This window comes from Petromyzon marinus, unplaced genomic scaffold (genome assembly GCF_048934315.1).
Source record: "Petromyzon marinus isolate PM22_M1 ecotype Great Lakes invasive population unplaced genomic scaffold, UKy_Petmar_22M1.pri1.0 PM_G_Scaffold_62, whole genome shotgun sequence".
Classification (NCBI taxonomy): Eukaryota; Metazoa; Chordata; class Hyperoartia; order Petromyzontiformes; family Petromyzontidae; genus Petromyzon; species Petromyzon marinus.
Window position 1 is genome coordinate 758,746 of NW_027423016.1, and position 24,507 is coordinate 783,252.

The following is a 24,507-nucleotide window of genomic DNA, read 5'->3' on the forward strand; positions in this document are numbered from 1 at the left end:
GCTCCATCGCCGTGGTTTTACGTTGCTGCTGGTTACGTCGCACCGCCGTGGCGGCTACGTCACGGCGAGCGGTTCCGCCTGGCTCTGTGACGGCAAGCGGCTCCGCCCGGCTCTGTGACGGCAAGCGGCTCCGCCTGGCTCTGTGACGGCAAGCGGCTCCGTCTCCGCGGGGCGCGGTTGCTGCCACGGCCGGCTCACCGCCCCACCCACCGCTCCGCCCCCCCCCCCGCCATGCCCCCTGGCACGGCAGCTCTGCTGAGCCGGCGCCCAGTGCTGAACCCAAATAGGCACTTAAATAAATGTTGTACTCGGCAAGTTAACAGCTACAGAGGCCAAGCTCAAATCAACATGGTTATTATTATTTTTATATATAAAGCTTATATTTCCACAGCGCTGAAAACGGGGCAGGCCTCATTGCTTGCTGTCCCAACTCCACCGCCTAAAAGTGATTAGTCGTGATTATAGTCGTGATTAGTCGTGATTATAGTCGTGATTAGTCGTGATTATAGTCGTGATTAGTCGTGATTAGTTGAACCATTCAAAACGCAGGCGGTGGCACACCGCAAGGTTGCACATCACCGCCTGCTGGCAACCACGTCTGTCGGTAGAGCCCCGACACTCCCGCCCCCCTCCCACCCCCCGGCTGACGTGATTGGTTGGTACAGTCCCATAAACTCATTATCCATGCGACTATACTGGCAGGGGCGGGGGTGGGGTAAGAGGAGAGACGTCATTGTCTCGGCCAACGATGGTTCATGAGGCTGGAGTTGTGGAGTACGTGGGGGGGCACCTGGGAACCCACGGGCAGCAGCGTCACTTGGGGGAGTTGCTCCGACGTACCGACTGGAGCGTTAGCGACGGCGCTCGCTTAAAATCGCTCGCCCGCCCCTCCCCGCTCACTCACCCGGCCCACTTGCCCTTTTTAACCGGCGACCGTGGTTTTTTGCGGTTCAGCTCGCGGGCGGGCGGGCAGGCCGGCCGGTCGCGACGCAACCTTGGACGGGGGATCGGCTTCGTCCGTACCCGGAGATCTGGAACCGCCTTGCCGCAAGCACGCCCACTTCCTCCCGTTCCCGACTTCGTGAACCAACGCAGATTTCCCCTCGCCGGGGGGGGGGGGGGGGGGGGGGGAGGGACCACAGCGGCGTCGCCCTGGTACCACGAAGTCGTTACACGTACCGTCGCCTCGTCCTCCAGTCGGGTTATACCTCCCCTCCCCCACCCCCCCGAAAAGAAGAAAAAAATGAGTAGCCTCCAAACTCAAAATTGCTGCGTAGCGGACAGGCGGGCAGGCGGACAGGCGGACAGGCAGGCGGCTGGCTGGTGGATCGGCAGTCCAGCCGGTGCTATGCGGTGGGCGGCCGGTCACGGGGGTGTTGTGGTGGGTGGGTGCCGGGGGGGGGTAGGCGAGGCTGGCAGGTGTGGGGAGGGGGGGTGAGTGGAGGTGCACGGTGGGGGGGGGGGAAATGACGACAAGGAGAGAGTGGGGTTGAGAGTAGGTGGTGGTGGTGGGGGGCAGGGTGGTGGTGGTGGGGGTGGTGGGGGGCAGGGTGGTGGTGGTGGTGTTGGTGGGGTCTCAGTCGTCACAGCCGCCGCCGTACATGTCGGCGAGCTTACGGAAGCGCGGCCCCCACGAGTTGAGACGCTCGTAGTAGTCGTGGTGGTCGTCGTCGTCGCCGCCCCCCCCCGCGCTCGAAGAGCCGAGCGAGCTGAGCGAGCCGGCCAGGGAGCCGTCCCCCTCGTGGTGGAACACGTGCAGTGAGTCGCAGGGCGGTGTTGTCGTGTCGTCGTCGGCCGTGCGCAGGCCCTGGAAGCCAGAACACCACCACCACCGCCGCCGCCGCGGGAGACAGACGGTGACGTTAACGACGATGACGTCATCGACATCGACAGCCAATGATGACGACGACGATGACGTTTGTGACGGCATCAGCAACGATACAAACGTCGGCACCAACGATGACGTCATCGACATCGACAGCCGACGACAATGACCTAACGACAAAATTTCGCCATGGCATCAACAACATCGGCGATTACGTCGCCAGCAACGACGTCGTCCACCATTAAGACGACATCGTCATCATCTGCACGCTGTGCACTGTGTGGTGGAGCGGTGGTGTAGTGGTCAGCGCGCCGCACTACGTACGTGTCTACGTAGAACTTCCACTGCGCCGTACGTAGCCAACTGCGCCAATTGGGGGCGTTACGAAACCCGGCGGCCCGAGTTGGATTCCCGCTCACGAGCAAACACCGGGGTGACGATTATCTGACCCGGTCCTGGGCCTCCCCCCCTAGCTCGACTCCGCCTCAATCGAGTCCCCGGGCGCGGCGTGTCAACATCGCCACTGGGGGGGGGAGACAAAGACGGCCAGCGGGCATGGTGCCGGCCACCCACCCTCCTCCGTGCGCCGCTCCTCGCCAACGGGACCTTTGTCTCATGCCACGTGCATCGTTTGACGGGGCGGTGGCGGCGGTGGTTCACGTGCGCGGCGCTGGGTTTGGTCGTGCGCGGTTCCATCCCCTACGTGCGTGCGGCGTTTGCCACCTCTCCCACCCACCCACCCACCCCCCCCTACCACCCACCTCGCTGATGAAGTCGCCGATGTCGCTGGGGTGCGGGTAGCGCGGCTCGGCCAGCGACGGCCGCTCGTCCAGGTGGCGCACGCCGGGGCCCTCGCGGCGCGGCGCTTCCGGCGGCGGCAGCTCGCTCGGGAGCCGCAGCAGCAGTAGCAGCGCCTGGTCGTAGTCCTGCGGCGGCAGACCGCGCCGTCATCTCGCCGGCGCGTGGGCACGCAGGGCGCTGCCGCCGCCGCGAGAGGGTCTCTCGCTGGACAGTCAAACCGCAACCACCGCCACACCGCCGTCTCTCCGCACCACCGCACCGCCGCACCGCGTAAACGCACCGCGCAGATGTGCGAGCACGCCTCTCACCTGGTCCTCCTCTCCCCCGCCCTCGTCGTCGTCGTACGTGAAGACGTCGCCGCCCTCCTCCTCGTCCTCGGGGTCGCAGAGCGGTTTCTCGTCGCGGCGCCTCTTGCGAGTGACGAAGAGCGGCGCCAGGACTGCACGCGGGGGGGGGGGGGGGGGGCGACCCGCCCCGGTCAAACCGCGGAAATCCTCCGCGAACAAACGGAGATCTCGCCGCACGAATCCCCGCGCCGCCGGGGGGGGCCCCGCGTCCGAAGCACCGGGTCCCCCCGAACGATACCGACGGCTATTATATTATTAGCTCTTTCGGTAAAGTGACGTTGAAGGAAAACAATAAAATATATATAAAATACAAATTCTCACGACGTTTCGACCATAACACAAACGGTCGTCATCAGGTGTGTCCGTTTGTGTTATGGTCGAAACGTCGTGAGAATTTTTATTGTTTTATATATATTTTATTATTTTATTGTTTCCCTTCAACATGGTGACTTTACCGAAAGAGCTAAGAATATGAATCGCTGCAGTCACGAAAGCTTTAAATCAAAAAGATGCCGACGACGACGACGTCAAACTCACCGAGAAGCAGCAGCAGCAGCAGCAGGCAGAGGAGGGCGGCCTCGGCGCCGGCGGCGTTGAGGCCGCCGGCGGCGTCGCGGCTGACGCAGTCGCCACGCCGGTCGCAGGCGCACACCTTCACCTGGAGCTCCGACACGGCGCTCATCGCGGGGTTGCCCGAGTCCGTGACGAGCAGCGGCACCAAGTAGAGGCCCTCGGGCAGCGCCGTCTTCATGCGCAGCTGCGAGCCGCCGCCTGCGGGGCAGAAGGGGAGGGGAGCGTGGAGCGTGGAGCGGAGAGATGTCGCGCGGTGCGCCGAGGGCGGGGTGGCGGGCGCATCGTGACGCGGGGAGTCGCGCCGGCGACAAGAGTCGACGACGCGGCTCTCGGCCGCGTCCCGGGCCGCCCGCTCGTTCGGAAAGCGCCGGCGAATCCGGAGGGGGTCGGGGGCGGCGACGTTTTCCCGGCTGTCGTCCAACGGGTCGCGAGGTGCGGGTCGACGACAATGGACCGGCGCGTTCGGTTGTTTTGGAGCGGTGGCCTGGGGCGAGGACGAGATTTTGCGCGTTGCGATGCCGCACCCCGCCGCCGCCGTGTTTGATCCATCAACGTGGCGGGATTTGGCGACTCTGCCTTACGGCTCAAGCTGGGGGGGGGAGGGGGAGAGGGGGAATGGGGATCCGTCCGGATCGGAAAAACCCGGAAAATATTTTCGTACCCGGCACACCGCGTCCAGTATACCACTGGCTCCTGCTCAGTTGCGTGCCACCCCCACGCTCAGTGGGTTCACGAGAAACAACGAGATACTGGGCGAGATAATTCCGAAGTAATCCCTGAATAGGGCACTGGGTTTTGCTGCTACGCTGCCCTCTGCTGACAACACAGGCCAAGAGCAAGGTGGGGGCAGAGCGGGACAGGGTAGGGGGCAGTGCAAGCGTAGGAGTCATGGCGAGCGAGTGGGAGCAGAGTGATTGCTGAGTGATGGCAAGCGATTGAGTGATGGTGAGCGAGTGATTGCTGAGTGATTGTGAGCGAGTGATTGCTGAGTGATTGCTGAGTGATTGCTGAGTGATTGTGAGCGAGTGATTGCTGAGTGATTGTGAGCAAGCGAGTGATTGCTGAGTGATTGTGAGCGAGTGATTGCTGCGTGATTGTGAGCGAGCGAGTGAGTGCGGTTTGCTGTCCGCACAGCCGGATGTGGCAGTGTGGGTGGCGCAGTGCAAGGGCAGCGTGGGGGGGGGGGGGGTGGTGGAGGGGCCCCCCACGCACCGTCCACCCGGTGGACGGTCCAGTTGTCGTCGGTGGCGGGGTTCCCGGGCGCCAGCCGGAAGCCGAAGGGAGCGCCGTTGAAGTCCTCGGCGGCGTCCCTGGCGGTGACGTCGACGGCGCCGCCCGGCGCGCCGCACGCCGCGGCCTCGTCGGGCCGGGCGACGGGGGCGTTGTCATTGACGTCCGACAGCAGCAGCGCCAGCGTCCCCGTGCCGCTCGCCACGGGGTCGCCTGCTCCCACCGGCACGCCGAGACACGAAGAGCGAGATTCCCGCACGCCCCCACCGCTCGCCGGCCTTCTACAAACCTGGGAAGGTTCGGCACGGCAGCCTTTGTCTCCCCAGTGAGGATGTTTACACACACACACACCTCTGTCTCCCCAGTGAGGATGCTTACACACACACACACGACACCTCTGTCTCACCAGTGAGGATGTTTACACACACACGGCACCTCTGTCTCCCCAGTGAGGATGTTTACACACACACACGGCACCGGGTACTCTTGTTTGAGGCCGAGTCAACCAAGGGGAGACCGATTCGGATAATCGTCATCGATGTTGGGCGTGAGCGGCAATCGAACTCGGCTTGCCGGGTTTGTGATGCAGCGCGCCGACCCTTCCACCATCGCTCCAGACGTGGACCGGTTACACAAGCATACCACACCAGGGACGCATTGTAAGGCTGAGTCTACCTACAGACGCACCACACTCACTCATTTTGTGAATTGCACCTTTAAGGAGAAGCCACACACGCCAATCGAAGGTGCGGGAAATGGCGAACGAGCGCGGCACGACGGTGAGTGATGGCGAGTGATGGTGAGTGATGGTGAGTGAGTGATGGTGAGTGAGTAAGTCAGTGATGGTGAGTGTGTGATGGTGAGTAAGTCAGTGATGGTGAGTGATGGTGAGTGAGTGATGGTGAGTGAGTAAGCCAGTGATGGTGAGTGATGGTGAGTAAGTCAGTGATGGTGAGTGAATGATGGTGAGTGAGTAAGTCAGTGATGGTGAGTGAGTAAGTCAGTGATGGTGAGTGAGTAAGCCAGTGATAGTGAGTGAGTGATGGTGAGTAAGTCAGTGATGGTGAGTGAGTGATGGTGAGTGAGTAAGCCAGTGATGGTGAGTGAGTGATGGTGAGTAAGTCAGTGATGGTGAGTAAGTCAGTGATGGTGAGTGAGCGAGTGACAGTGAGTGAGTGAGTGGTGAGTAAGCCAGTGATGGTGAGTGAGCGAGTGATAGTGAGTGAGTAAGCCAGTGATGGTGAGTAAGCCAGTGATGGTGAGTGAACGAGTGGTAGTGAGTGGTAAGCCAGTAATGGTGAGTGAGTAAGCCAGTGATGGTGAGTGAGTGATGGTGAGTGAGTAAGTCAGTGATGGTGAGTGTGTGATGGTGAGTAAGTCAGTGATGGTGAGTGATGGTGAGTGAGTGATGGTGAGTGAGTAAGCCAGTGATGGTGAGTGATGGTGAGTAAGTCAGTGATGGTGAGTGAATGATGGTGAGTGAGTAAGTCAGTGATGGTGAGTGAGTAAGTCAGTGATGGTGAGTGAGTAAGCCAGTGATAGTGAGTGAGTGATGGTGAGTAAGTCAGTGATGGTGAGTGAGTGATGGTGAGTGAGTAAGCCAGTGATGGTGAGTGAGTGATGGTGAGTAAGTCAGTGATGGTGAGTAAGTCAGTGATGGTGAGTGAGCGAGTGACAGTGAGTGAGTGAGTGGTGAGTAAGCCAGTGATGGTGAGTGAGCGAGTGATAGTGAGTGAGTAAGCCAGTGATGGTGAGTAAGCCAGTGATGGTGAGTGAACGAGTGGTAGTGAGTGGTAAGCCAGTAATGGTGAGTGAGTAAGCCAGTGATGGTGAGTGAGTGATGGTGAGTGAGTAAGCCAGTGATGGTGAGTGATGGTGAGTGAGTAAGTCAGTGATGGTGAGTGATGGTGAGTGAGTGATGGTGAGTAAGTCAGTGATGGTGAGTGATGGTGAGTGAGTGATGGTGAGTGAGTAAGCCAGTGATGGTGAGTGAGTGATGGTGAGTGAGTAAGTCAGTGATGGTGAGTGATGGTGAGTGAGTGATGGTGAGTAAGTCAGTGATGGTGAGTGATGGTGAGTGAGTAAGTCAGTGATGGTGAGTGAGTGATGGCGAGTGAGTAACTCAGTGATGGTGAGTGAGTGATGGTGAGTGAGTAAGTCAGTGATGGTGAGTGAGTGATGGCGAGTGAGTAAGCCAGTGATGGTGAGTGAGTGATGGTAAGTCAGTGATGGTGAGTGATGGTGAGTGAGTAAGTCAGTGATGGTGAGTTATGGCGAGTGAGTCAGTGATGGTGAGTGAGTGATGGTGAGTGAGTAAGCCAGTGATGGTGAGTGAGTGATGGTGAGTGAGTAAGTCAGTGATGGTGAGTGAGTAAGCCAGTGATGGCGAGTGAGTGATGGCGAGTAAGTCAGTGATGGTGAGTGATGGTGAGTAAGTCAGTGATGGTGAGTGAGTGATGGCGAGTGAGTAAGCCAGTGATGGCGAGTGAGTGATGGTGAGTAAGTCAGTCATGGTGAGTGTGCGAGTGATAGTGAGTGAGTGATAGTGAGTGAGTGGTGAGTAAGCCAGTGATGGTAAGTCAGTGATGGTGAGTGAGTGATGATGAGTGAGCGAGTGACAGTGAGTGAGTGATAGTGAGTGAGTGGTGAGTAAGCCAGTGATGGTGAGTGAGTGAGTAAGCCAGTGATGGTGAGTGAGTGATAGTGAGTGGTGAGTAAGTCAGTGATGGTGAGTGAGTAAGCCAATGATGGTGAGTGAGCGAGTGATAGTGAGTGATAGTGAGTGAGTGATGGTGAGTGAGTGATGGTGAGTGAGTAAGCCAGTGATGGTGAGTAAGCCAGTGATGGTGAGTGAGTGATGGTGAGTGAGTGGTGAGTAAGCGTGGTGTGATGACGAGTGAATAAGCGAGCCAATTTGGCGTGACTGGGGCGTGTCTGTAAACAGGGGGGGGGGGGGGGGTGGTGCAGTGTGGGGGAGGGGCAGCCCTCACCGTCATCCGTGGCCAGGAAGGTGGCCGTGTAGGTGTTGGCCTGCACCAGGGCCGCCTCGCGGTCCAGCACCACGGCCGTGGTCACCTTGCCGCTCACGGGGTTGATGTCCAGCCAGTCGCCCGGCACCCAAAGCTTCTTGTAGCTGCGCGCGGCCCCATCACACACACACAGGTGAGTCACACACACAGGTGAGTCACACACAGGTGAGTCTCACACACAGGTGAGTCTCACACAGGTGAGTCACACACAGGTGTCTCACACACAGGTGAGTCACACACAGGTGAGTCTCACACACAGGTGAGTCTCACACACAGGTGAGTCACACACACACAGGTGAGTCACACACAGGTGAGTCTCACACACAGGTGAGTCACACACACACAGGTGAGTCACACACACAGGTGAGTCAAACACACACAGGTGAGTCACACACAGGTGAGTCTCACACACAGGTGAGTCACACACACAGGTGAGTCACACACACAGGTGAGTCTCACACACAGGTGAGTCACACACACACAGGTGAGTCTCACACACAGGTGAGTCTCACACACAGGTGAGTCACACACACAGGTGAGTCTCACACACAGGTGAGTCACACACACACAGGTGAGTCTCACACACAGGTGAGTCTCACACACAGGTGAGTCACACACACAGGTGAGTCTCACACAGGTGAGTCTCACACAAAGGTGAGTCTCACACACAGGTGAGTCTCACACACGTGCACACAGGTGAGTCACACACACACAGGTGAGTCTCACACACAGGTGAGTCACACACACATGTAAGTCTCACACACAGGTGAGTCACACACACAGGTGAGTCTCACACACAGGTGAGTCACACACACACAGGTGAGTCACACACACAGGTGAGTCTCACACACAGGTGAGTCTCACACAGGTAAACAGAGGTGAGTCTCACACACACAGGTGAATCTCACACACAGGTGAGTCACACACACAGGTGAGTCTCACATACGGGTGAGTCACACACACAGGTGAGTTTCACACACAGGTGAGTCTCACACAGGTAAACAGAGGTGAGTCACACACAGAGGTGAGTCTCACACACAGGTGAGTCTCACACAGGTAAACAGAGGTGAGTCTCACACACACAGGTGAGTCTCACACAGGTGAGTCACACACACAGGTGAGTCTCACACAGGTGAGTCACACACACAGGTGAGTCACACACACACAGGTGATACTCACACACAGGTGAGTCTCACACACAGGTGAGTCACACACACAGGTGAGTCTCACACACAGGTGTCTCACACAGGTAAACAGGTGAGTCACACACACAGGTGAGCCACACACACAGGTGAGTCTCACACAGGTGAGTCACACACACACAGGTGAGTCTCACACAGGTGAAGAGGTGAGTCTCACACACAGGTGAATCTCACACAGGTGAGTCACACACACAGGTAAGTCACACACACAGGTGAGTCTCACACACAGGTGAGTCACACACACAGTTGAGTCACACACACACAGGTGAGCCTCACACACAGTTGAGTCTCACACAGAGTTGAGTCACACACACAGCTGAACAGAGTTCACACAGGCGATTCACACAGCTTAGTGTCACACAGCCGAACAGAGTGAGTCACACGCAGGTGAGGCACGCCCACACACACAGGTGAGGCGCGCACACACACACACACAGGTGAGTCTCACACACAGAGTGAGTCACACAGGTGAGGCGCACACACACACACAGGTGAGGCACACACACACGGAGGGCGGGAGGAAGGGCCGGCCGCCGGCTGTCCGTGCGGCGACGGGAGCGGCCAGGGGGAGTGTGGCTGGGCAAGGCCTCACCGCACGGCCTGCCCCTGCGCGGTGTCGGGGTCACGGGCCACCACGGTGGTCACGTGGTGGCCCACGGGGAGGCCCTCGGGGAGCTTCACCTCCCGCCGCAGCGGCTCGAACGTCGGCCCCTCGTTCTCGTCTTCCACCATCACCTACCGGGCGGGCGGGCGGGGGGGGGCTGTTAGCGAGCACCTGTAGAGGTGGTGGGGGGGGGCACGGTGTGGGCGGTCGTGCGGGAGGCGGTGCGGCCGTCACCAGCGCTGTGCTTCACAGCGCTGGTGACGGCACAGATGTCCAGGAGACACCTGTGAAAAAAAAGGTCTCCTGGACTTGAAATAAGTAAACATCGGGGTGCTTAAGTCATTCGCTCTCATCGGCCGGTATCAGATCTGCCCCCGCGAGCGGCGCAGGAAGCTGTGGGGGGGCGAAACTTGTGGGGGGCCGCGGGGGGCAGCGGGGGGCCGCGGGGGGCACTCACGGTGACGGTCGCGGTGCTCGCCGGTCCGAACTCGGCGCTCTCGAGCGACGCCTCGTTCTCCACGGCGACGACGAGGTTGTACTTGGACGAGCTCTCAAAGTCCAAGGGCTGCGGCGTACACACACACACACACACCAACCACACACACCACACACACACCAAACACCACACACACACCACACACACGCCAAACACCACACACACACCACACACACACACCAACCACGCACCACACACCAACCACGCACACACACCACACACACCACACACACTCACCACGCACCACACACCAACCACGCACACACACCACACACACACCAAACACCAACCACACACACATACCACGCACACACCCCACACACCACACACACACACACCACACACCAACCACGCACAACGTTACCCTCCCACCAATCAAACGCTGAGTCATCACCAACACCGTCACGACCGCTGCACCACAGTCACCGCCGCCGCCATCCCCACGTCGTCACCGCCGTCGCCCACCGGCAACATCGCCACGAACTTCGCCTTGCCACCACCATCACTATCATCAGCATCATCATCGTTACGCGACCATTACCAGCATTGCCATGTCAACCTCATTTCACCATCAGCCACCGCATTCACCATCACTACCCTATCATCGCATCACCACCACCACGCCACCTCTCCCCCCATCACCACCACCCAATCAATAACATCGCGACGCCACTCCCATCACCATTATCACCACATCACCCTCCCCCGCCACCACGACCATTACCATCACCACCCCCATCATCACCACCGCTACTCCATAATCGGCACCTTCACCACAGCCCCATTATCACCACCACCACTACCCCATCACCATCACCGTCTCCTACGTTACACCATCACCACGACCATCAGCATCACCATCACCACCATCACCATCACTACCCCATCATCATCACCATCACCTACGTTACGCCATCACCACGACCATCACCACCATCACCATCACTACCCCATCATCATCACCACCACCTACGTTACGCCATCACCACGACCATCAGCATCACCATCATCACCACCACTATCACTACCCAACCACCATCACCGTCTCCGCCGCGGCAGCGCGTGACAGACCCCCCCCCCCCACCGCCCTCCCCCCACCACCGCCCTCCCCCCACCACCGTGCCCCCCCCCCACCGCCCCCCCCCCCCACCACCGTGCCCCCCCCCCCCACCTTGACGACGTAGAGCCTGCCGTCGTTGGTGCGGGGGTCGGTCTCCACGGCGAAGTTCTTGCCGGGGTCCCCGCCGCGGACGACGTAGCGAGTGCGCCACGCCGGCGTGCCGGGCTCGTCCACGTCCGTCGCCGTCAGCGTCGTCACCGTCACGTTCACCGCGTTCTCGCGCGCCGTACCGCTGAACTGCGGCGGAGACGGTGGTGGGGGAGGGGGACGTCGTCAGATTCATTGTTCCGCCAGTCTCAAAAATAAAAATATTTTACCAGGTAAGGCCCCACAGCACGGAGCTATGCAGCTCTGTTTTTAGAAGCAACCTAGCCATCAAATGGTAGCTCAGCGAAGTGGCTCATCATCACGTGGAAATGTACACAACAGCTTTGAACGCAAGACCACCACGGGGAGAACATTCAAATTACAAATATACACGCGTCAGGGTCAGGATCAAACCCACGACCTTCCGCATACCGCACAAGGAAGTGAACATCTTGCCAACCGGGAAATGTTAGTCGATGGCGAATGTTAATTTAGAGGCAATGTAAGTCTACGGGCCATTTTCGTCTAAGTGCAATGTAAATCTACATGCAATGTTAATCTACGGGCCATGTAAAGTCTAGGCGGGTGATCTGGTGGCGCGGCGTGGTTGTGTGCGGCGGCGGCGGTGCGTACGGTTATGCCCGTAAACTCGGGGGCATTGTCGTTTTTGTCGGTGATGGCGACGATGGCGGTGGCCGTGTTTGCGAGGCCGATGTCCGGGTCGCCCTCCATGTCCAAGGCCTGCACCACCAGCACGTACTGCGGCGTCCTCTACACAGACGGGGCACGCAGACGCACGACTCTTACAGATGAACAACAAAACGACGAGGACAAGCATTCCTCGTGCAGCCTCGACAGACCTTTGTGCTGGGTGGCCAGCATCACGCCCGGCCGCCTTTGTCTCCCTAGTGGGGATGTTTTCACACTGCAGCAGGCTACTCATTTGAGGCCCGAGTCGACCGTCACCGGTGTTGGACCGGTCTCAGGTCCCCGGGTTCGTAGCGCGGCACGCTAGCAGCGTCACCGTCGCTTCCGAGACACAGGGCACCACACAATACGAGGTACATGGTCAGTAGAAATACATATATTTCATTCTATCTATGCTGGTATGTGCAATCCAAAGGTTGAACACGAAATTTAACGCTCTTCTGAAATTCGTGGTCCGCCAGGAAGTGTCTAACTGTGTTGTTGGCCTGACTGGATGTGCTTCACATAATGTTTTTTCAGGTTTGTTGAATTCTCATCTCTCATCTCTTTGCTGTATTTACCTCCGCGATTTGTTCTTGACACCTGATGAAGATTGCTTGCGTTGTGATCGAAACGTCGCGATTGTTTTTTTGTTCTAATATAATTTTATTGTATTTCTACGTACGTGACTTTACCGAAAAAACCAATGAGTAATTTTATGCAGCCACGAAAGCTTTAATACTTTATTAGGGCACCACACAATAGCTGTGCACTTTTAAATCCAGACTGAAAACTCGTTTCTTTAGAGCTGCTTTTCGTGTCGAGCCTTTCGCCCTTCCCTCGCACCTCCGATCAGCGCGGTCGCCTGCGTACGGCGCGCGACTTGACGTTCAACGCAACGTGCATACACGACTGAAAACACGCGAACGTAACACCGTACACACAACCCCGAAGGTTAGCCACCATCCCCCGGACCGACGTCAGCCAATCGGCGGCGGTTGCCGCGGGACGACGCACCTCGCGGTCCAGCCCGGCGGCGATGGTGCTGATGACGCCCGTGGCGTTGTCGATGGTGAACGTGCGCTCCAAGGGCACCTTGGGGGCCTGCGACATGATCTTGTAGCGGATCATGCCGTTGGCCGTTAAGGCGTCGTCCTTGTCGCTCGCCTCGACCCTCATCACCGCCGTGCCTGCCGGGGGTGGGAGGGAGGGCAGGGCAGGGGAGGGCAGAGGGGAAAAGCAGGGAGGGAGGCGTGGACGTCGTTACTATCAAAAAACAAAACATTATATTCGTTCGCATCACAACCACCACCATTCTTGTCATTCTCAACATCATCGTCGTTATCAAGAACATCCACGTCCATGTCCACGATCCAACATCCACGATCAAAGATATTATAAATAATGTCATCACAATCATAATGATTTAAACCAGCTTCACCTGTTAATCATAAACATCATTGCCATTGTTACCAACGTCACCACCATGCCTATTGCCACCTCTACCTCATTCACCACCAATATCCCCACTGCCACTACCACCACCATCACAACAACAACAACCGCCATTCGCCACTAAGTGGCGGTGACATCACCACGACGCTTGTGCCAGGCTATGTACACCTTGAGGCCACGTGAAGTGTCGAACGCCCGCTGGGAGGCGGTCACAGGGCAAACCCAGGTGTCACGGGTCGACTGAGACGACTGGCTGATGCACCACCTGTGCCCCCTACTGTGCCAACTTGCTGTGTTTTAGCCACCCGGCACTCCGCTTATTGTGAGTGTCGCTCCTCCGCCCTCCGTTGTTGTTGGAGGGCGGCTGCCTCCAACTGCCCAGTAGCGTCCTTCACGAGCCTCCTCCACAGAGGCCGATCTTGACACTGGCAAGTCCGCTTAGCTCCACATCCTCCTGTACCACATCACTCCATCTCTTCTCTAGCCCGTGACGCGCCTGTTTTATCTCCCTCGATCCGGCCGAACAAAAGCAGTTTCGGCATGCGGTGGCTGGGCATGCGGGCTCCATGACACAGCTATATGCCGGAGGAGCTCACCGATGGGACTTTGTCCAGATCTTTCGAGGATACGTGAACTCCTCACACAATCCAGGCTGCCTGGTTAAACCCAGGATGAATCGTAGGCAGGCCAGCCTAAATGTTTTAAACCGGCGAAGATGTTCCATTCGGGGGGTCTACGTTTCGCAAGCGGAGAGAAGGGAGCGAATGACCGTGGCCGAGAAGACCTGAAGCTTCGTGCAGAGCAACAGACCAGGTAGCTTCCACACGGCGTTACGCAACCGATGAAAAGACATTGCCGCTCGACTGATTCAGAGTGAGACCTCTGCTGTCAAACCGGAGCTGGTCATGAGCACACTGCCCCGGTATGGGTAAACTCTCCACTCTCTCCACAACTGCCCCATCACCAATTGAGAGTTGCGGGGGTTGAGTGTCCGATGGTACAAAATACCCAGGCGGGCGCTATCACTATCACACCCCCGTCACCACCGCGCCCGTCTGTGCCCGTCCGCACGCCGCACCTGGTGGGGATCCCTCAGCCACGGAGCCCTGGAAAACGGGCGTGGCGAACTCGGGCCGGTTGTCGTTCATGTCGATGACGTTGATGACGAGCTTCACGGGGTTCTCCACCGGATGCCCCTTCATGTCCACCGCGTGGGCCTTGAGCTGCAGCGGGCACGCCACGCACACGCCACGCACACGCAACGCACACGCAACGCACACGCGCGTTACACGCAACGCACACACGCGTTACACGCAACGCACACGCGCGTTACACGCAACGCACGCAATGTGCGGCACACGCAAGAAAGCGCGTGGGGACTGGTCGTTGTTCTGCGCCCTGGTTCTCATCGCCATTGGAGCTGCCCTGAGCTGCCCCTGGGTCCCAGTCATTGGTGCCGCCCCCGATTGCCCGGCCGTGTAAACGTCGCCACTCTGGAGACAAAAGCGTGGGTGGGGTTGCTGGCCACCCACCCCGTCGTGCACAAATGTTGGCCTTTATGCGGTGCTCGCTAACAGCACTTGCCTCAACCGTCTACGACGCGCTATACAAGAGATCCTTTGTCCCTGCGTCTCGTTGTTGTTGCGGTGGTGGTGGTGTGGTTGTAGTCGCCGACGTTTGGATGTTTAGAGTTGGCCAAACATCCCTCTAGAGCGGCGGTTCTCTAAGGGTAGTACCTGGACCACCGACGGTCTGGGACGGTACTCCTGGAGGTCCGCTGGGTTGCGATGCTGATTGCAGGTTGATCCGCAAATGTTTACGCCTTTTGTTTCGGACATTAATAGTTTACTCGTGATATTTAAAATTGAAAAATTAAATTAAGTAAACCACCTCGATTAAAACTACCCGAACCCTGAGATCTCAACCGTTATAGCTGCGTTAACGTTCTTTTAATGTTCCGGTAATATGAATATAATTTAGTAATATTGGTATTTAGAGAAGTGAATGGTTTGTGTCACCAGGGGCAGGAGGGGGTTGCACCACGTAAATGTTTACACTGACCGAGTGGTCCGGGGACCAGGAAATTTGAGAAAACTCCGCAATAGAGGCCTGGACCTTACTACGCGAACACAAACACACACACACGTGGGTGTGCTCGCTAACACACACACACACACGTGGGAGTGCTCAATAACACGCACGTGGGTGTGCTCGCTAACACACACACACACACGTGGGTGTGCTCGCGTGGGCGCCTCACCAGATACTCTGCGATTAGCTCACGGTCCAGGGTCTTGGTGACCGAGAGGCGCCCGGTCACGGAGTTTACGACGAACACCCCCGTGGGGTTCTGGTCGGCGCCGGGCCCCACGATGCTGTAGCGGATTTTCCCGCGCGTGTTCGATTTGATCTGCGGGGGCGGATGCGGACGGGGTAGGGGAGGCGGCAGGGGGCGGCGTTACGCTCTGCACGATAGCCACGCTCGTACATCGCGTGAATACGCGGGGCAAGCGCGGTTGGCGAGCGGCAGCAAATATGAAGGCTGGCGTGGCACACGAGGGGGTGCGATACGCGGTTACCAACACACCCGGCCGCCTTTATCCCCCCAGTGTGGAGACGGCTATATACACCGCACCGTGTACTTAGTTGAGACCAAGTTCAGATAACTGTCACTGGGTGTTAGCCGTAAGTGGAAATCAAACTCACGTCTCCAGGTTCAGAGCGCAGTGTGTGCTAACCAATTGGCCACCGTTCCCCCAACATATATACATGTACACACACACACAAACATCACATGCTAAATACACCACGAACCCCAAAGACACATACACCACATGCCACACACACACACACATTCACCCTCACACCTAACCGACGCGTGACATTCACACACTGCTCAACAGGGGGTTGAACATAGGCAGCAGGGCACCCGAGTTGGGGATTGAACCCAGAGGCCCCCCTTTCTTGCCGGTGTGGGAGGGGTGCGGGGGTAGAGGGGGCGAGGGGGGGAAGAGGGCAGGGGGACCTTCACCTGCACCAGCCCCTTGGGGAAGGGCCCGCGGTCGTTCTCGGGGACGTTGATCACCGGGATGAGCCAGCCGCGCTTCTGCCGGCGCCGCCTGCCGCTCCGCAGCCGGCGGAACGCGAGCACGCCGCCCTCTTCCGCCCCCACGGCGCCGACGCCCGCCTCCTCCTCCTGGCGCTCCTCCTCCTCCTGGCGCTCCGTCTCCTGCTTGGGCGTCCCCCCGTGCCTTCCCTGCGAGGCAAAGCGGCGGAGGCGACTCCGTTGGGACGACGCTAACGGTGCCGCGCGCGCCCCCCCCCCCTCTCTCACGCACTCCTCGCCGCTCTAAATCCAGCCGGGCCGCCCCCCCCGCCCCCCATTTCATCACGTGGGGGGGGGGGGTAGCGCGGTCAACGTCACGAAGTTCACAAGCGACGTTGGTCGCGTTGGGCCACGCGTCGACGACACCGGCCAACCGTTCCCATTTGCCTCGGCCCCTGAACCTGAAGATTGCCGCGCGTGCCAAGTCGCTTACTTCACGTTTCCCCACGGTGGCGAGATGTTAACTACCTCGCCTGGTGTGCCGGAGGTCGTGGGTTCGATGCCGACGCTAACGGTGCCTGTGTATTTGGAGGTTGCGTGTTCTCCCCGTGGCCGTGTGGATTTTTCTCCGGTTATTACAGGTTTTTACCTGCACATTTAGAGTCAACGTGCGCTTGGGAGTTGTTTGTGACGCTAAAGATGCCCACGTGATTAACCGCCTCATCGGGCTATCGTTTGTGGGCAGGACGCTTCTGAAAGCGAGCTACATAACCCAGTGGGGCTTTACCTGGTGAAATAAAACAAAAGTTTGAAATAGTTTAATTATACTCCGACCTCTAATCCGCAATTTCGAGGCGAAATTAATAACGGGCGTACCGTTAAGACGCTCATTTCACCCACGGCGATTCAATTTGCTTGGGGGTCCGATGGTGGGGGGTGTTCTTAACGACATAAATTTGGCCGGATCGTTGCGTGGCCTAAACCCGGAAAATAAACTCCGAATATCAACGCCAGCTGCGGATAAAAAGGTACGCTTTTTCTTTGGTTCTTTCGGTAAAGTCACCACCACGTAGAATGAGAATAAAATAATTGAAATTAATAAAATAACACAATAAAATTCCCACGTTTCAGCCACACCGCAAGTGGCCTTCTTCAGGTGAAAGGAACAGACCTGTCGGGACGACAGAGCTTCAAGTCGTCCCGACAGGTCTGTTCCTTCACCTGAAGGCCACTTGTGTTGTGGCCGAAACGTCGTGATAATTTTATCGTGTCATTTTATTAATTTATTATTTTATTCTCATTCTACGTGGTGACTTTACCGAAAGAACCAAAGAAGATGAATCCTTGCAGTCACGAAAGCTTTAAATCGAAAAATAAAAAGGTACACGTCAAAGTTAACGGCGAAGACGCGTCGCTCGCACCGTAACTGCGCTCACACAAGGCAGCAGTACCTCTACGTCGTCTCAACCCTACCTCAAACGCTGCGTTCAGCCACTCCGGTTATACGGTTGGGGGCGGGGGGGGTCAGAGGTCGTGGACTCAACGCCTGCTGCTTATTAGGCACGGCGCAAAGCTGCGTGGTGCAGGAAGTGATCCGTTAAGGCCGCGTGGAGCGGGGGGGGGGCATGGGAGGGGGGGAGGCAACAGCTGTGGTTGTGGCGGCGGTGGTGAGGGTGGCAGACGGAGGTGAGGACACTCGGAAATTGTGCCAGCGAAGATTCCAAAGTGGCACCGTCACCCTCGCCACAGGTGCTGCTGGCAATGTTGGGGAGGGGGGGGGGTGGTGAGGTGGGAGGTTGGTGAGGTGGGGGGGTGGTGGGGTGGGGGGGTGGTGAGGTGGGGGGGTGGTGAGGTGGGACGTTGGTGAGGTGGGGGGGTGGTGAGGTGGGACGTTGGTGAGGTGGGGGGGTGGTGAGGTGGGACGTTGGTGAGGTGGGGGGGTGGTGGGGTGGGAGGTTGGTGGGGTGGGAGGTTGGTGGGGTGGGGGGGTGGTGGGGTGGGGGGTTGGTGGGGTGGGGGGTTGGTGAGGTGGGGGGGTGGTGAGGTGGGGGGGTGGTGGGGTGGGAGGTTGGTGGGGTGGGGGGTTGGTGGGGTGGGGGGTTAGTGAGGTGGGGGGGTGGTGAGGTGGGGGGGTGGTGGGGTGGGAGGTTGGTGGGGTGGGGGGGTGGTGAGGTGGGGGGGTGGTGGGGTGGGGGGTTGGTGGGGTGGGGGGTTGGTGGGGTGGGGGGTTGGTGAGGTGGGGGGGTGGTGAGGTGGGGGGGTGGTGGGGTGGGGGGTGGGAGGTTGGTGGGGTGGGGGGGTGGTGGGGTGTGGGGTGGGGGGGTGGTGGGGTGGGGGGTGGGAGGTTGGTGGGGTGGGAGGTTGGTGGGGTGGGAGGTTGGTGGGGGGGTGGTGAGGTGGGAGGTTGGTGGGGGGAAGCAGTGTAAGGGGTAGAGGGATGCGAGTGGGGGGGCTGACGAACGAGCTCGAAAAGGGGATGAAGGGGATGAGGAGGACGCGTTTGGGGGTGTGAGGCCCCGTTACCTGAGACTCGCGGCTTTGTTCCTCCGCTCTCACCGCGCCCAGCAGCAGCAGCAGGGGTAGCAGCAGCAGCACCCTGGGGTACAGCCCCCTCATTTCGGGGGTTCCGTCTTCGCGGGCGGCGGGGGGGGGGTCCCTGAATCCCCTCAAGTTCGCCTCAGAGAAGGGAGCTCTCTCCCGTCTCAGCAAGGGGGTAGCGAGGGTGACTGCTGCTGCCGTTTGCGAGGTCCCCGATTCGTGCTGTGGGCGGTGTTGGCGAGAGGGTTGTTGCCTGATCTCGGGAAGGGATCCCCGTGGCTCCGGGGGTCTGGCTGCTGTCGGGGTCCCGGGCTCGCTGGGGACCTCTCAGCGACTACGCCCGCGGGAAAATGGCGCTGAGAGCTGGCGCGTGGGTGACGGAGAGGGGGGGGTGGGGCAGCAGCTGGCGTGACGTCACTTCCCGTGTGACGAATGGCACCGCCCATTACCTAAGGGGGAGGGGGGGATAAAGGGCGGTGGTGGGGGCGTGTGTGTGTGCGTGAACGTGAGCGCGTGTGTGTGCGTGTGTGTGTGCGTGCGTGAGTGAGCGTGAGTGTGTGTGTGTGTGCGTGCGTGTGTGCGTGAGTGAGCGTGTGTGTGTGCGTGTGTGCGTGTGTGCGTGAACGTGAGGGCGTGTGTGGGTGTGCGTGCGTGAGTGAGCGTGTGTGTGTGCGTGCGTGCGTGAGCGTGTGCGCGTGAACGTGAGCGCGTGTGTGTGTGCGTGTGTGCGTGAACGTGAGGGCGTGTGTGTGCGTGTGTGTGTGCGTGCGTGAGTGAGCGTGTGTGTGTGCGTGCGTGCGTGAGCGTGTGTGCGTGCGTGTGTGCGTGCATGTGTGCGTGTGTGTGCGTGAGTGAGCGTGAGCGTGTGTGCGTGCGTGTGTGCGTGAGTGAACGTGAGCGCGTGTGTGTGCGTGTGTGTGCGTGTGTGTGTGAGTGAGCGTGAGCGCGTGCGTGGGTGAGTGGGCGAGTGGGTGGGTGAGTAGGTGGGTGAGTGAGTGGGTGGGTGAGTGAGTGGGTGATTGAGTGGATACGTGAGCGAGTGAGTGGGTGGGTGAGTGGGTGGGTGGATGAGTGGGTAAGTGAGTGGGTGGGTGGCTGGGTCAGTGAGTGGGTGAGTGAGTGGGTGAGTGGGGGGACTCAACACTGCCTATAGACTCAACACTGCCACCTATAGACTCAACACTGCTACCCATAGACTCAACACTGCCCATAGACTCAACACTGCACCATAGACTCAACACTGCCCATAGACTCAACACTGCACCATAGACTCAACACTACCCATAGACTCAGCACTGCCTATAGACTCAACACTGCCCATAAACTCAGCACTGCCCATATACTCAACACGGCCCATAGACTAACACTGCCCAATTGCTCAACACTGCCCACCTCTCTCTCCCCGTGTCTCTTTCAATCCATGTCTCTCTCTACCCGTGTCTCTCTCTACCCGTGTCTCTCTCTACCCGTGTCTCTCTCTACCCGTGTCTCTCTCTACCCGTGTCTCTCTCTACCCGTGTCTCTCTCTACCCGTGTCTCTCTCTACCCGTGTCTCTCTCTCCCCGTGTCTCTCTCTCCCCGTGTCCCACCACCCCGTGTCTCCTCCAGCTCGTGCCGCTGTCTCTCCGCCCCCTGCTCTCTCGCTGTCCGACCGCGCCGATGTCTGCCGGGCGCTGTCCGCCCAGGGCTGTCCACTCTTGGCCATGCTGTCTCCGTGTGCCTGATAAGCGATGATCGTGTCGGCAGGCAAGCCCAGCCTGCGCTTGTACACACGCCTAGATAGACAGAGACACACAGTGAGTGAGACACAGACAGTGAGAGACAGAGACACAGACAGAGAGACAGACAAAGAGAGAGACACAGACAGAGAGACGCAGACAGACACCGTCAGAAAGACACGGAGACAAAGACACGGTCAGAGAGACACGGCGAGAGAGATGAGACAAAGACACAGCCAGCATCGTCATTAGCATGGGTGGGTGAGTAGGTGGGTGAGTGAGTGGGTGAGTGAGTAGATGGGTAGTCGGTGAGTGAGTAGCTGTTGGGTGAGTTGCTGTGTGAGTAGGTGAGTGAGTAGGTGAGTGAGTGGCTGAGTGGGTGGCTGAGTAGGTGATTGAGTGGCTGAGTGAGTAGGAAACTGAGTGGGAGAGTGAATGTGAGAGAGTAGATGAGTGAGTGGCTGGGTGAGTGAGTGACTGAGCGAGTGGGTGAGTGAGCGAGCGAGTGGTTGAGTGAGTGAGCGAGTGGTTGAGTGAGCGAGCGAGTGGGTGAGTGAGCGAGCGAGCAAGTAGGTGAGTGAATGGCTGAGTGAGTGGCTGAGTGAGCAATTGGGTGAGCGAGTGGGTGAGTGAATGAGTGGCTGAGTTGGTATATGAGTATGTGAGTGGGTGGGTGAGTATATGGGTTAGTTGGTGAGTGAGTAGGTGATTGAGTGGGTGAGTAGATGAGTGGGTGTAGGTGAGTGAGTGGGCGAGTGAGTAGGTGGGTGGTCGGTGAGTGAGTAGGTGGCTGAGTAGGTGGGTGAGTAGTGGGTGATTAGGTGACTAGGTGGGTGAGTAGGTGAGTGAGTAGGTGAGTTGGTGAGTATGTGAGTTGGTATGTGAGTTGGATGTGTCAGTAGGTGAGCGTCTCGCTCACCCGATGGTAATGACGGCCTCGCTGCTGTCAGCGTTGGAGGTCCACAGGGCGATGCGGTCTCCCTTGTGTTCTCTGGTGTGTTACAAAATTATATGACTCTGAAAAGGCCTTCCTGCACAGAGTGCACTTGAAGGGTTTCTCTCCTGTGTCCTCTGGTGTTTTTGAAGATGTGGTGACTGTGCAAACTCTGTGTGTACACTGTGTGTCCACTCTGTGTGTGTACACTGTGTATACACTGTGTGTATACACTGTGTGTGCGTACACTGTGTTTGTGTGTATACACTGTGTGTGTGTACACTGTGTGTGTGTACACTGTGTGTATACACTGTGTGTATACTGTGTGTGTACACTGTTTGTATACACTGTGTGTGTACACTGTGTCCACTCTGTGTGTGTATACTGTGTGTGTGTATACACTGTGTGTCCACTCTGTGTGTACACTGTGTGTGTACACTGTGTGTGTGTACACTGTTTGTATACACTGTGTGTGTGTACACTGTGTGTCCACTCTGTGTGTGTATACTGTGTGTGTGTACACTGTTTGTATATACTGTGTGTGTGTACACTGTGTGTCCACTCTGTGTGTGTACACTGTGCATACACTGTGTATACAGTGTGTGTGTGTACACTGTGTGTGTACACTGTGTATACTGTGTGTGTACACAATGTGTGTGTGTACACTGTGTGTGTGTAGTAGGGGGCACAGGTGGTGCATTGGTCAGTCATCTCAGTCAGTCGACCCATGGCATCTTTTCATCAATTTATTTTAAATTTATTATTTTTAATTATTTGTATTATTGAAATTTTAATTTATTATTTTTATCTTTTATTTTTTGTTTTCTATCTACGTGACTTTACCGAAAGAACCAGGAACATGGTAGCGCATTCTCTATTTGTTGCAGAGGTTCAAGGTTCAAATCCGACAGGCATATCTGGCTACCCCAGTAACATTCACCACAACATGCGCAGTCTGCTTAACAGCGGATGTCAAACAAACCACTGTCACTTACAACGCACATTGCATGTTGGTGTCACGGTCAAAATTGTGGCAATTCCAGTAACACTATCCAGAAACTCCACAAGGGAGATGACGCGTCAATGATCGCCCCTTACCGACAGACTCATGTCCACGTGCAGACCGGTGCAGGGCCACCTTGTGCCACACAGGGGCAGCTGCCACTAGGGGGCGACCTTCCATTGTTTGAGATGAGGTTCGATACGAAACACCGAGTTGCTGAGGCAATAAGGCAAGCGATTTATGATACCAGCCGCTCCTCCTGGGCAGGTTCGGTTACGTACGGTGCGAAATAAGTTCCAGATACACACACAGAGACTCACACAGATACACACACACAGAGACTCACACAGATACACACACAGAGACTCACACAGAGACTCACACAGATACACACACAGATACACACACAGAGACTCACACAGATACACACACAGAGACTCACACAGATACACACACAGAGACTCACACAGATACACACACAGACACACACACAGAGACTCACACAGATACACACACAGAGACTCACACAGAGACTCACACAGATACACACACAGACACAGATACACACACTCACACAGATACACACACAGAGACTCACACAGAGACCCATAGATTAACACGGTTGGCTAGGTATGGTGCGAAATAAGTTATATACACAGAGACCCATGGATTAACACGGTTGGCTAGGTATGGTGCGAAAGAAGTTATATACACACAGAGACCCATGGATTAACACGGTTGGCTAGGTATGGTGCGAAAGTTACAGATAAACAAGTTTGAGTCGCGGGCCGTGGAAGTTGACCGGGCGCGTGTTGCTACTGACAGTCGTTGAATACGGTTGGATAGACGCTGATAGAGAGACACACACACAGACAAGACAGGCGGACAGACACAGACAAGAGGAACACAGAGACGACAGAGAGACACAGGCAGAAAGAAACACAGAGGCAAACAGATGACACAGACGGACAGAGAGATGTTGAATCGAACACACTGAACTTGCTCCATTGAAAGAGATTCCTCCATCTTCGCAATGCCCGGAAGTCGTTCTTATTTTTATTGATTTAATTGCGTGTGGTGTGTATGTGCAAGCAATGTGGGATATCGATGTACACAGATATGAACAAGATCAGCAGATAAGACGTCTTTAATTTAATCGGTCTCTCCACTAAACAAAGGAATGTTGAACACGAAATATAAATCCCACGGCCTTCCTGCGAGTCCATAATTACTGCAGCATTGCTTCAGTGCAAGCCAACTGTGGACCGGTTTTGGTGGACACTGTGTGTACACTATGTGTGTGTACACTGTGTGTGTGTACACTGTGTGTGTACACTGTGTGTGTGTACACTGTGTGTGTGTACACTGTGTGTGCAAGCCAACTGTGGACCGGTTTTGGTGGACAATGTCTCAACAGCAGTGGGGCTTGCTTCAAGCCATGGTTGTGAACATCCAGACGTTAATCAGCAAGGAGCATTTCTAGTCAAAGTTCGACAAAATCTACGTCAACACGTAAGACAAAATTATAATTCGTGTTGTAGAGAATGTATCTCCTCTGCGTGTAACTTTAAGGTGGTATGCCTTGTAACTGATGACTGATCCGAGTGTGCTTCCTATGTCAAAGACAATGAGTTGCTCCAGATGCTTCCTGAAACACAAAAATACCTTTTGATCTGTATCACAAGAACAACGGGTCTCACCTGAGATATCTGTACAGGTTACTTCCAAAACATACACACACTTTGTCCTAACATCACTTATTCAATCAGTTTAACACGTAGGTTTTTGCGACCAATAGTGCGGCCTGGAAGC

General features: G+C 57.0%; 1 protein-coding gene across 2 annotated transcripts; it reads right to left on the reverse strand.

The window, feature by feature from the left end:
• Positions 1-239: 239 nt before the first annotated feature.
• Positions 240-19,446, reverse strand: LOC116958725 (cadherin-2-like). 2 transcript variants are annotated; one of them, XM_076062489.1, is made up of 15 exons: positions 19,026-19,442; positions 16,488-16,712; positions 15,717-15,866; positions 14,535-14,679; positions 13,019-13,191; positions 11,948-12,085; positions 11,279-11,464; positions 10,069-10,176; positions 9,600-9,742; positions 7,767-7,909; positions 4,759-4,989; positions 3,511-3,744; positions 2,935-3,065; positions 2,587-2,751; positions 240-1,807 (listed from the first exon to the last, which is right to left on the reverse strand). In XM_076062489.1, the coding sequence occupies exons 1-15, from the start codon at positions 19,116-19,118 to the stop codon at positions 1,577-1,579; spliced, it is 2,496 nt and encodes an 831-aa protein (XP_075918604.1). In that variant the 5' UTR covers positions 19,119-19,442; the 3' UTR covers positions 240-1,576. The 2 variants fall into 2 exon arrangements, with proteins under 2 accessions (XP_075918604.1, XP_075918605.1); XM_076062490.1 differs by lacking the exon at positions 15,717-15,866 and having other exon boundaries at positions 19,026-19,446.
• Positions 19,447-24,507: the final 5,061 nt, after the last annotated feature.